General features: G+C 36.7%; 1 protein-coding gene across 1 annotated transcript; it reads right to left on the bottom strand.

The window, feature by feature from the left end:
- Nucleotides 1-10,640: 10,640 nt before the first annotated feature.
- LOC112930422 (putative olfactory receptor 5AK3) lies at nt 10,641-12,107 on the bottom strand. Its single transcript, XM_026012739.2, has one exon. The coding sequence runs from the start codon at nt 11,568-11,570 to the stop codon at nt 10,641-10,643; it is 930 nt and encodes a 309-aa protein (XP_025868524.1). The 5' UTR covers nt 11,571-12,107.
- Between the last annotated feature and the right edge of the window lie 1,121 nt (nt 12,108-13,228).

Here is a 13,228-nt window from a genome sequence, read left to right as displayed (position 1 = left end):
AAGCTTTGGTTATTAAACATACACCACATTCCAGGGTCTGTGGTAAGCTTTTTACTTACATGTAAAATTTAATTGAAAGTATCAACCTCATACAGGGGTACTGAGGATGAAATAAAACCATGCATAAAAAGTGTCTATTGTAGACACACAGTAATGATTCAATAAATAAATGGTTGCTAGAATTGTCATCCTTATTGGCTATTGTCATTGAATTTTGATTTTGGGTTTGGTGCTTTTGGAGGTTGTAGTTAAGCTTGAAATTAAGTTTTTTAATAATAATCTTTCACCTTCCTTTTTTTTTTTTATTGGAGTTCAATTTGCCAACATATAGCATAACACCCAATCCTTCACCTTCTTATGGTCTTCCTTATGCTTAAGTCATACCCCTGAGAATTTATTGGTGCTCAGTTAGTTCTCTATGGCTGTCTGGTTCTGATTTGTGAACTAGAGCACACTTCTTTTAAAGAGTGTAAGAGGCATCCTGGCCAGAGATAATGGAATGGAATTCTGGTAACTCTGGAATGCCATGACGGTCTAAATTGCCACCCAGAGAACTCATCTATCAAGAAAGGAAGAGGGAATAAAGGATTGATCTGGTTTTGTTTTGGGCCTAGATGTTTAGGTCTATATTCTTAGTGTCCTAAACAGTTGAGTGGCCTTTATTATAAATGGTGCTATGGGTTGAATTGTACCTGTTCAAAATTCATGTGTTGAAGTCCTAAACCTCACTACCTCAGAATGGGGCCTTATTTGGAGAGCAAGTCTTTACAGAAATATTTTAGTACATTAAATTAAATTAAAATGATGTCATATAATTGGTGTCCTTACGTATAGGGGAAATTTGGATACAGACATATAGATACAGAGTACACCATGTGAATATATGTTAAGACATCCATCCATGAGGCAAAGAGAGAGGCCTGGAACAGCTCCTTTATCTTATAGTGCTCAGAAGGAACCTATCTGGTCAACACCTTGATTTCAGACTTCTAGCCTCCAGAAATGTGAGACAATATATTCCAGTTTGGTGGTTTCTGTTACAAGAGCCCTACCAAGGAGTACAGATAGTGACATTTTGGCTATTCTAAGTCCATAGGTGGGGTGGCATCCTATTAGATGAGGTATGGTCAGAGAGAGCTGACGCGTGGGAATGACCAACCATTCTTGGAGCTGAAGTAGACCCCATCTGGAATTAACTTCTACTCTTTGGATCAGCCTAGGCTGGGATTATAGAAAGTGTTTACAAAGTTTACTTCCCTTTAGGTGAGGAAGAAAGCTGACTCATAGTAAATTATTAAAGTTAGTAAATAATGACCATAGTACGTGTGTTCAAGAACGAGGAATTCACCAAAATAGGTAGGCTGTATGAAATGGCCAGCCTGAATCATCAGATGCTTTCTATTTTTTTATTTTTATTTTTAAAAGACTTTGTTTTGTTTATTCATGAGAGATTGAGAGAGCAAAGCAGAGACATAGGCAGAGGGAGAAGCAGGCTTCCTGCAAGGAGCCTGATGCGGGACTCAATTCCTGGACCCTGGGATCATGACCTGAGCCAGAGGCAGATGCTCATCATTGAGCCACCCAGGTGCCCCCAGACACTTTTTTAAAGAAATAAAAACATTTAACATCCACAATAACTAGGACAGAATAAACAACATGCTTTCTATTGGAAATCTTTAAGACACTTGTGTTAATGACTGGATAGAATATTGATTATTTATATACAGAATGTGGCATTCTGTTTAGAGCTGAAGATATTGTTAAACTGATGTTTCTGGGAATTACTTCAATAGTCTACCCACTTTAGTTACTTTCATAAATGCATTTAGCCAGCTCTTTTTAAAAGAGGTATTTTTCAAACTGTTCTACAGGAAACATGAGTTCCAAGCTGTTAAAGTGTATTTCCTTTATTATATTATAATAGATAGATTGACAGTCACCTCCAATTTTAGAATAATTTTATCGCTCTGTTAAATGTACATTGGATTTTAAGATAGCCCTAACATCGGAAACATTAAAATATGAAAGAAATATACATTTTAGAATTGAGACAATATAGCAAATGGCCCCTAGATTAAAAAGGGTCCTGTGCCCCAACAAATCTGGAAAATACTCCATACTCTCTGTCTTCAGAAAGGTTCAAAATGCACATTTCTGTGTACTATACTTCTGGAAACTCTAGTGGTAAACAAATATGATATTGATTAGCTTAGAATTCTTTTACTTCCTGGCCTTGGAATCCTTTTCCTGTTGAGCTTGTTGTAAGAATAAATTCTCTGGACTCCATTTTGGGAAATGCTGGATTAGGGCAGATGTTGTCTGCATTGACGCAGCTAACAGAATGTGTGATGCTGGAATGAGAGAAGCTTTCCATTGTTTTGCCAGCCGATGCTACTGACTGGGCAGGATACTGCTAGGCCTGATGTTAGAAGCCTTTTGGTATGGCAGCTTGCTGCTGGCCATGACTGTTAGCACCTTGGCCAGTTGAAGATGTCCTATGTCTCTGGGGTCACTAATGGTTTCAGATCTTGGCAGAGGGCATCTGGGCAGTCAGGTGATGGGATAATATGAGAGCTGTATTCCTCCAGGATCTGAGGAAAGTTTTCTATTTTGACTACCCCTGGAGGTTCTGCTCTGTGATGGACCTTCACGGGTATTTGTTTAATATTTTCTTTTGCACCCCAGTCTACTTCAAATGTCTTTATGGACTCTTGCCTGCTTTCCCAGTGCCCAGAAAGTTCCCATTTCTGCCCTTAACTTTTCTTGGAAGTCGATGTCGCTTTTCTCAGATTAGTATTGCATTGACTGGTTTTCAAATACTCTTTGAGTGATATTGCTGTAGCATATTGATTGCTGATTTTCCTACTTTCTATAAAGATCAGTCATTAGCAAGAGAGGCTTACTCATCAGGCAGAAGGGCTATGTTGCCTCTCCAGATAAATCCATCTCTGTGAGAATTTGGTAACCTTTCATGTAATTTAGGGACTTAGAAATCTCAATGTGTTTTTGAGGCTATTGGAGAAATTGCTTTGAGCAAATAGCTTCTTGGAAAAAAATTTGCTTGACTATTTCCTTGTGCTTAATATTAAGAAATGAGGTCCAGTTAATATAGTTCTTTGCTATCATATCTGTGCTTCTATCACTTCCTTGTTTCTTAGCCTGTAGATCAAGGGTTCAACATGGGAATCACAGTGCTGCAAGACATGGTGGTCACTTTCATATTCTCCTAGGGTTTGTTAGAATCAGGCTGTAAATATCCACAAGAGTCTTATGGACATGGTGAAACATCTGTTAGGTCAGAGTCAGAGCAGGGAAGTCTTCTCCTTCCTGAGGACATCCTCAGGACAGCAGCCAGGATACACATGTGGGACAATATGGTGACCAAACATGACAGTCAATGCAATACTCAGATTAAACTCCAAAAAGGCAGTGATTGCCATGATGATATGTATATGGGAGCATAAAGAGTCACTGGGGGTTCAGCACAGATGAAGTGATTGATGGCATTGGAGCTACAGATGGATAATGAAGAGGTAGGACATATATGTACATAACATATGTACATGTTAAGAATCCCATGACTATGAAACTATGAATCTCACATATATGAATCATATATATATATATCTCAAGAGTGCAGTCTCTGGTATTAAATTAAAAACCTAGTTGCACCATTGAGTTATGTGGCTTGAATAAGTTGTTCAACTGTTCTGAGTTGCATAATGTGAAAATAAGGATTATCAAGTTTTCATAATCTGAAAACGGGCATTTTTTTGTTAAAGGTCAATGTGATAATGTATTTTCTATATGTGGACATGTAGAAAGCCTATAATAATGTTAGTTAATAATAAGTGTGATTCCCTCTCCAAGATTACAATAAACTTTCTTACATAAAAGAACATTCATGGCATTCATCCATGGAATGATGCTATTGTAAAATTCAATTCTTCCATGAAATGATTTTGCAGGGGACTTGCTCCCAGTGTTTGATTTTCTCCAGCTTCCCCTTTACAATTCTTAGAGCAAAGGTCTCATTTTATCTACTGATTTCTCTGCTTCCCTTTATACTCACATCTGCCAGAAAATGTGAAAACTCACAAGGATCAAGGAAGCACATTCCTTACCTTTTACCCTTTTATAAGTCATTGGATTTTGATGCTAGTGTAGACTGAGGCTACCTCAATCTCTAATCATCTATGATGAAGTTTTGCAGAATAATTTGTCTCAAATAGAAAGTTTATGTTCACTTATTGAATGGGTATTTCAACATTAAAATCACCTTTGCAGATTGAAATCTGAAAAAATGGCTTTGTGGATTAAAATTTTATAGTGGCTTAAAATTTTTTGAATAAAAATTCTAAAATTGTGTTTAGACAGTCCATAATATGCTTTAAACTTTTCCTGGGAACAAGGCAGGGAATAGATGAAATGAAGGAATGAAGTCTGCAATATCCTTTTAAAGTATTTTGATCCCTGTGTCACCTACTAAAAAAGAGAGAAATTGAAAAAAAGGTCATTGTGTGTTTCTACAGCTTTAGGCACAGATATTACATATTTTTACTGAAGAAAAAAAAAGAGTCTACATAGAGGAAGAACTTTGTGACAGGTGAAAAGGAATAATGAGAAAATTCTAAAGGAATCACATCAGTAGCATTTTTTTAGTTCTAGGAGCTGGTGAAGTCCAAAGCTGGGGCTATTTGGAAATCTTTATTATTTTTATGGTGATTTAAATCCTCGCCTGTTGTTTTAGGAATTGCTAAGCTTCTGAATATGACCACACTCAAAAACTCTTACCTGTCTGGTTCTGACCAACAGCTTTAGGGTGGCAGCTTCAGAATTTGCCAGGAGATAAGAAAAGATGTTCATTTGGTTAATCATTTCAGGTCTTATCTTTGTTAACATAAGTAACCTTAGAACTGATTCTTTATCATTAAGATAAAGTCAAAATATGGCTTTGGTATATGATTATAATGCATATGAAGCCATCTGTTATTATTGACACCTCTGGTTCCTTCAAATTCCTTGATGTATAAGTGCTCACAGCTAAGTGACTTCTTAGCAAGAAAATAAATGACAGTTCACTTCAGGTCAAACTTAATGCAAGATGCTTCTTTGAGAAGAGTTTGTTATATAAGTGAATAAAATTTGGTTTCTTCCTATGAGCAGTTCTGAATCTAGTGGGGGAGAGAGTAAGGTAATATACAGGGACAACCTGACTTGCTTTAGGTATGGTGGAACAATAACGGAACTTTGTAAATCATCTTAATTTATCCATAATGATTTTGAAATTAAGACACCTGGACAATAACTTTTTTTTTTTGACAATAACTTAAATAAAAGGTGAAAAGTGGTTTAACATTATAAATAAGTTTTGAGTGTATTGCAAAGTCAGAAGGATTCACTGGGTGGGTGTGTTCAGGAAAGGGTGGATATGAAATTAGTTGGTCTATTCTAAAAGTATTTTCTTTTCCTTTAAGTTCTTTAAGACATTGCTCCACTGTCTATTTGCATTGTTTCTGAGAAATGTGTTTTATGCTTACTTATGTTCTGCTATTCATAATGTGAATTTTTTTCTTTGAATGTATTTAAGATTTTCCTTTTATTTCTGGTGTTGAGCCATTTGATTTTGATATGCCTTGGTATCGTTTTTGAATGGAGTTTTTTGTGGATCTTGAATTTATGGGTTTCAGGTTTTCATCAAATTTACAAAATTCTCAGCATTGTCTTTCTTTTCTTTTTTTTTAAAAGGCAGAGAGAAGCAGGCTCCATGCAGGGAGCCCGATGAGGGACTTGATCCCAGGACTCCAGGATCACGCTCTGGGCTGAAGGCAGACACTCAACTGTTGAGCTACCCAAGCATCCCTTAGCGTTGTCTTTTAAAAAAATTTATATCAACCCTGTTTTTTCTGCTCTTCAGGGACTCCAATTACACAGATGTGAACTTTCTTGAGGTTGTTTCACAGCTCACTGATATGCTCTGCATTTTTCTTTTGATTCACTTTTCTCTCAATTTGGATGCTTTCTATTGCTGTGTCTTTAGGATCACTAATCACATCTTTTGGAATGTCTAATCTGTAGTTAATTAATGTATAATTAATTATACATAATACATAATGTAATATATATATATTATAACCAGACACTATAGTCTTTATCTGATCTTTCAAACCCCTACTTATCTTTTTTGAACAAATGGAGTACAGTTACAATAATTGTTTTAATGTTCTCAATGGCTAATTCTGACATCTTTGGCATCAGTTTTGACCATTGATTTTTCTCTCATTATGGTTGTATTTTCCTGCTTTTTTGCATGAATGGTAATTTTTAATTGGATGTTAGGCATTGTGAATTTTACCATGTTTAGTGATAGATGTTTTTGTATTCTTATAAATATTATTTAAAAAAATATTTATTTATATATTCATGAGAGACACACACAGAGACCTACGCAGAGGGAGAAGCAGGGTCCTTGCAGGGAGCCAGATGCAGGACTCGATCCTGGATCTCAGGATCATGCCCTGAGCTGAAGGCAGATGCTCAATCGCGGAGCCACCCAGATGTCCCTCTTATAAATATTCTTGAGCTTTGTCTGGAACACAGTTAAATGACTTGGAAAGAAAATGATACTTTTTTCCCCCAATAAATAAATAAATTTAAGTTAGTTAACATATAGTGTAGTATTAGTTTCAGGAGTAGAGTTTAGTGATTCATCACTTACATATAACACTCAGTGCTCATTATAGCAAGTACCCTCCTTAACATCCATCACCCATTTAGCCCCACCCCTCCACACAACAGTACAATACTTTCGAGACATTCTTTGTAGATTTGTTAGTTGGAACAGGAACACTGTTCAGTTTAGGGCTAATTATTTCCACTACTGAAGCAAGTTCTTTCCATGTGGTCTACCCAGTGCATCATGACTCCTGAAAGTTCTCCAGTTTGGCTGTTGAGAATGGCACTATTCCCAGCCTTGTGGGAGCATCAAGTGCTGTTATCTATAATCTTTTCAGTATTTCCTTCTCTAACCTCAAATTGTTTCCTCATGTGTGTGTACTGACTAGTACTCAGCTAAATAATCGACGGGGACCCTCTGCACATCTAGGTTTTTTTTTCTCTGTGCAACTCCTTTTCTTCAATATCCTGTCCTGCAAGTTCTAGTTGCCTTGGTCTCTCCAGATTTTCAGATCCATTTCCTTTAGGAAGTCCCCTAACCTCACTGCATTGGGTTTCAAAACTTTCTTAAGGCATAAACCTGGGGAAATTTTAGAGCTAATTTGTTACTTGCCTCTCAAGAATCATTGTTCTTTATTGCCTGATGTACCTTGCAAGCTATTATTTTATAATTTTGTCCACCTTTTCATGTTTCAAGAAGGATAAATCCAATCCCTATTACTCTGGCCATCTTGGCCAGAAGTGGAAGTTCTGGAAGGGACTATTAACTGGATGAATAATGTAAGTATTTTGAAGTTGCCAAAATTATATTATGTCTAAGCCAACTTGAATTTTTATTTTATACTACCTGCCATGAAAAGTTGGAATTAGCAGTTGGAAAGATCTAGATTTGAATCTTGAAACTCTCATTCAAAAGGTATGTGATTTTGGGCAACAGCTTGTAAACTTCCCTCAACCTCAGTTTGATCTTTGATGAAATGAGATGGGAAAAATTTAAGCCCAGAGGATTCTATGCAGTACTGCTTTTTTTTTTTTTAATATTTATTTATTTATTCATGACAGACACAGAGTGAGAGAGAGAGGCAGAGACATAGGAGGAGGGAGAAGCAGACTCCATACCCGGAGCCCAATGCGGGACTTGATCCCGGGACTCCAGGATTGCGCCCTGGGCCAAAGGCAGGCACCAAACCGCTGAGCCACCCAGGGATCCCCTACGCAGTATTGCTTTTTATATCAAAATATAAACGGTAGATAGGGTGATGCTAAAACAAATGAGACTTAATCTATAGTTTGTATTTCATGAAATACCTAAAAATAATGAGATAGATCTATATGTATTCTTAGGAAAAATGTTAATAACATATTGTTGGTGAGTAAGGCATTTTGCAGAAAAATGTGTGGGATGTGAAGTAATTTTTAAAATTATTTTTAAAAGATTTTATTTAATCATTCATGAGAGATAGGCAGAGATATAGGCAGGGGGAGAAGCAGGCTCCTTGTGGGGAGCCTGATCTGGAACTCAAACCCAGGACCCTGGGATCATGACCTGAGCCAAAGGCAGACGCTCAATCACTGAGGCACCCAGGTGCCCCTCCCTGCTATTTTATAACTTCTCAAAACAATTGATAATTTCCCCTCTCCATTTATACTTTTTACCTTGCTGAAGATAAGATGACTCTACTCAACCTTGGAGTTGATTATGCTGCCATATTGGCTCTAATCCTATAGATTTTACTGTGGTTCCCGTCTATTGAAATAATGCCCAGCAGAGTAGGAAAAATGCAATTTGATTTATTTACAGGGGATTTGTCATTAGATTTTTTCCCCTGCAGGCTAGTGCAGGCTGATTTTTTTGCCAAGTGATTTCTTCACAGAGAGAGTTTATATTTGATGTCTATGGGAGTAGTACCTTTTCCCTGGAGCATCTGTGACTCTTGATGCTGAAATAGGATTAAAAAAAACCAAATAAACAACCCCCGCCCCCAAAACCCAACCTCATTAGTTAGCTTTCTGCTGAAGGAGAGAGGGGTTTCCCAAAGGGGAAAGTGTTCATGTTGCAAACCTTGGGAGACTTTTTATTGACTCTCTGTGTGTTTGTGTGTAATGAAGGCATTTTTATAATGTCTGCCATTCCCACGTTGAAATAATCCTTGTTAGTACTTGATTACTATTCACAATTGTTGAGAGTTTTTAGTGCCAGGTACTATTCATTAGCTTACCTATCTATTACTAACAAACAAGCAAACAAAAAAATCTCATGAGATATGTACTATTATGGGAAATAAGGTTTGAAAGACCAACTAACTTGTAAAGGGACACTGCTGATGAGTGTCAGGGTTGGCATTATCAACAACATACTAAACTATTCAAAATTCTGTGCTCTTATATTCTACTTTCCTGTGGACCATACTACTAAAGAAACACTCTGCATATATAGATAGTTATAGATATTTGGCTCTGACTAATGTTACTGAATCAACACCTCCAGGGCTAGGATATTATCATTTGCACTTTAAAAACTTTTTGTGGGGATTCCTGGGTGGCTAAGTGGTTTAGTGCCTGTCTTTGGCCCAGGGCATGATCCTGGAGACTTGAGATCGAGTCCCACATCAGGCTCCCTGCATGGAGCCTGCTTCTTCCTCTGCCTGAGTCTCTGCCTCTCTCTCTCTCTGTCTCTGTCTCTCATGAATAAATAAATAACATCTTAAAAAAAACTTTTTGTGATCATTTGAATGCTGCTATCTACAACTGATATTTAAAGACCACTAGTGTAGGCGACATTCTCACATAACTTCCAGTTAGAAAGCTGTTTATATTATTGTATTTTATCTTCATTTCTTCATTCAATATTTATAGAATACCTACTGTCTCTAAGTCTTTACACCAGATGTTAGAAGGTTATACAAAGACAATGTATCTCAACTACCTTATAAATGATATTGAGGGTCTTTAGGCAAGTAAATAATGTAGACAGGAAGTTATAAATAATAAATAATGTTTATTGTTGCAAATAAAGTGCTATGAGATTCAGTGGAAGAAGGAATTACCTTCTTAGAGAGTTGGCAGGAACAAGTGCTAAGCTCGGAAAACTTCAGGGAGAGACTGACTCTTGAAGTAGCAGTACAATTTGGGCATACAAAGGTGTGCTGTTTCAAAGATTATGGAGAGGGCCACATGGAGAAGAACTATGGATAGACTCTAAGAGCTGGGAGCAACATCTGGTTAATGGCCAACAGGAAGGCAGGAATCTGTTACAACTGCAAAGAGGTAAATTGTTCCAATAATATGAGGAAGCTTGGAAGTGGAGCCCCAGTTGAGGCTTCAGATGAGTTCCCAGTCCTGACTGACACCTTGATTGTAGCATCTCAGAGGATGCAGTTAAGCAGTGTCCATATTCTTGACCCATAAAACTATAATATAATCATCATGTTTTAAGCCCTTAAATTTATAGAAATTTGTTATGCAGCAATAGATACAGATTTTGGAATTACAACAATACACATTTATTTCCCTATTAAGGAATATTCATTTTCTTGATCTCATCTTCCTAAACAATGCTGCAATAAGTATCTTTAAATAAATGGCCTTATAGACTTGAACTTTTATTTCCATATATCAATTTGCTAGTCTGAAATTCTGAATTGAAGAGTTTTTCTTTGTTTTAAAAACATATTGTCAGATTCCTTCTAGAGTGAAGTAACACTTCAATTTCCCATTAACAATGGGTGAGAGCATCATATTCCTTACATCACAGCAATTAATAGGTGTTATCATTCTTTTTTCGGTTTTTGCCAGTTACACTGGTGTAAACTATTTGTCTCATTGTTACTTTATTTGCAGCTCAGTATTAGAAAAACTGAGCAACTTTTCCTATGTTGTTTGGCTCCTTGGTTTTGATTTCTTAAACATTGGCACTGTGAGTCTGGTTGTTTACAAGTGTAAAGAATTAGAAACTACTGATCAAACTAGAAGGCCTTCTTTCGAATCCCTTTTAGGGCTTCCTTCACATCTTGGTTTCTCAGGCTGTAGATGAGGGGGTTTAACATGGGGATCATAATGCCATAAAACACAGAAGCCATTTTTTCTTGCTCTTGAGACTCCTTGGTCCCATGGTGCAGGTACATGTAAGAGAGAGTCCCATAGAAAATTATGACTGCTGTCAAGTGGGAGGCGCATGTGGAGAAGGCTTTCTTCCTCCCTGTAGCAGAAGATATCTTCAGGATGGAAGCCAGAATATATATGTAGGAAAATATGACAACCAGCACAGTGAACATCAAGTTAAACCCCACAAAGACAGTTAGTAGCATGATGTTGAAGTCAATGTTGGAGCACGAGAGGGCAAGGAGTGGGGGTTCATCACAGAAAAAGTGGTTAATTTTATTGGATTTGCAAAAGTTCAATGAAAAAGCAAAACTTGTGTTTACAGAGGCATTCAAGAAGCCTATGAAGTATGAGCCAACCAGGAGTTGAATGCAGACTGCCTGGGACATGACTGTCGGATAGCGGAGTGGGTTGCAGATGGCCACATACCTGTCCACTGCCATTGCAGCCAGGATGTAGCAGTCGGTTGTTGCAAAAGCTCCATAGACTAGTAATTGCACCATACATCCCGTGAATGAGATGGATTGCTCTGTTTCTACAAGGTTTTGCAGCATCTTGGGAGTGATAGCAGAGGTGTAGCAGAGATCCACAAATGCCAGGTGTTGGAGGAAAAAGTACATCGGTGTATGAAGGCGAGAATCAATCTTGATGAGTAGGATCATCCCAATATTCCCCATTAGGGTGGCCACATAGATCACTAGAAATACTATGAAGAGGACATGCCAAGACTTGTGTTGACCAGCAAATCCCAGGAGGATGAATTCAGTTACTTTAGTGCCATTGTTTTGTTCCATGGCTAGCAAAGTTTAAGCATCAGCTGAAAAGGAGCAAAGAAAGAAGAGAAAGCTAAAGCCATGTGATCCTTTAGTTTTGGAATTGGCAATGATATAATATTTGGTTTCACAGTGGAGTCAGAAGATACTTTCTATGCGATAATTGACTCTGTATTTAAAGTCTATATCTTGACATCTGACTTAGATAACTTAGATCTATACTTTGGGGAAATTGCCATGGATCAGTTTCTTTGTTTTCAGGGTACAAACTGACTTCTTAATTATATTAAGAATTTAAGCTTTTCTTAAACATATATCTTAAATCATCAATTAGGGAACATATAAAATCATAAATTTAAAAATTAAGCTTTCTTGGGGCATCTGGGAGGCTCAGCTGGCTAAGCATCTGCCTTCAGCTCAGGTCATGATCCTGGAGTCATGGGATCGAGCCCCACATTGGTTCCCTGCTAAGCAGGGAGTCTGCTTCTCCCTCTCCCTCTGCCCCTCCTCCTCATGCTTTCTCTCTCTGAAATCAATAAAAAACTAAAAAAATAAAAATAAAAATAAAAATTAAGCTTTCGTTTATGCTGCATACATTTTAATTCACAAATCCCAATTTACATAAATACAAATTATTATGTGTGAAAATCTTGAGTTACTCATAAATTTCTACATGACCTCGCTCTAATTTATTTCTGTATTCTCATTTTACTCTTTCTGCCTCCTTAGTAATTTTGCTCTGGCCAGTCATGGACTCATCCCAAGTAGAGTCTTTTATGCAAATGTTTATCAAAGTATCTATAGTAAACGATCATTTTCTTTGCAAAATTGTAATATTTTGTGTACCAATATTTTTGCATATAGCAATAAAAATTATCAGCATTGTCAAAATTCTGCAATAATTTTAAATAGTCTCATTTTTAATAGTTATCACATCATAGAGTGGAAACGAAGAGTCCAGTGAGCTGTACATACCAAATTGTTCTCAGTTTTAACAATCAGATATGTCAGCCCATCTTTTTAGGAAATTAGTGGATGCATGGGGAGAACCTATGATTAAACAAACTTTGCTTTCTTCTCAGGAAAGAAACATCAGAAGCAGAGAAAAGTATTTTCCGTCAGTAATCAAGACCTATTTGTATTTATCTCAGGAATGAAAGCATTTTTAACATTGACATTTTATTGACATAATTTGCCATATTACTATATTCTTTAAAAAGCCATATGATCTTCTCAATAGATACAGAATAATTATTTGGTAAAATTCAGTAAATTCCCATGATCAAATAGAACACAGATAAAAAGAGGCAGGGACCGTCTTTACCTGGTAAAGGCTACCTACCACATTGCTGGACTAAATATTATATTTACTATTAAATCATGAGATGTAATGCTTATATTTTGCTGTAAGCCAGGACACAATGCAGGAGACATGAAAGGTAAAATGATTATGAGGAAGAAACATAACTTATTGTTTTTAGATAATGTAATCGTCTCTATAAAAAATCCTGGAAACTAGACAGATAAATTCTTAGTAAGCCTAGTAAAGTTACTTAATAGTAGTTTAATATATAAAAATCAATCACATTTCTTTTCACCAGAAAGAATTCAAAAGTGTTATTTAAAAATTTATATTTACAATAACATCAAAATAAAGTACCTAGACATAAATCTAAGAA

The sequence above is a fragment of the Vulpes vulpes genome, chromosome 5 (genome assembly GCF_048418805.1).
Source record: "Vulpes vulpes isolate BD-2025 chromosome 5, VulVul3, whole genome shotgun sequence".
In the NCBI taxonomy this organism is placed as follows: Eukaryota; Metazoa; Chordata; class Mammalia; order Carnivora; family Canidae; genus Vulpes; species Vulpes vulpes.
This window is presented reverse-complemented; position numbering and strand designations above follow the sequence as displayed.

Excerpts from the sequence above, each read along its gene's own strand:
- LOC112930422 (XM_026012739.2), bottom strand. The coding sequence starts at position 11,570 with ATGGAACAAAACAATGGCACTAAAGTAACTGAATTCATCCTCCTGGGA.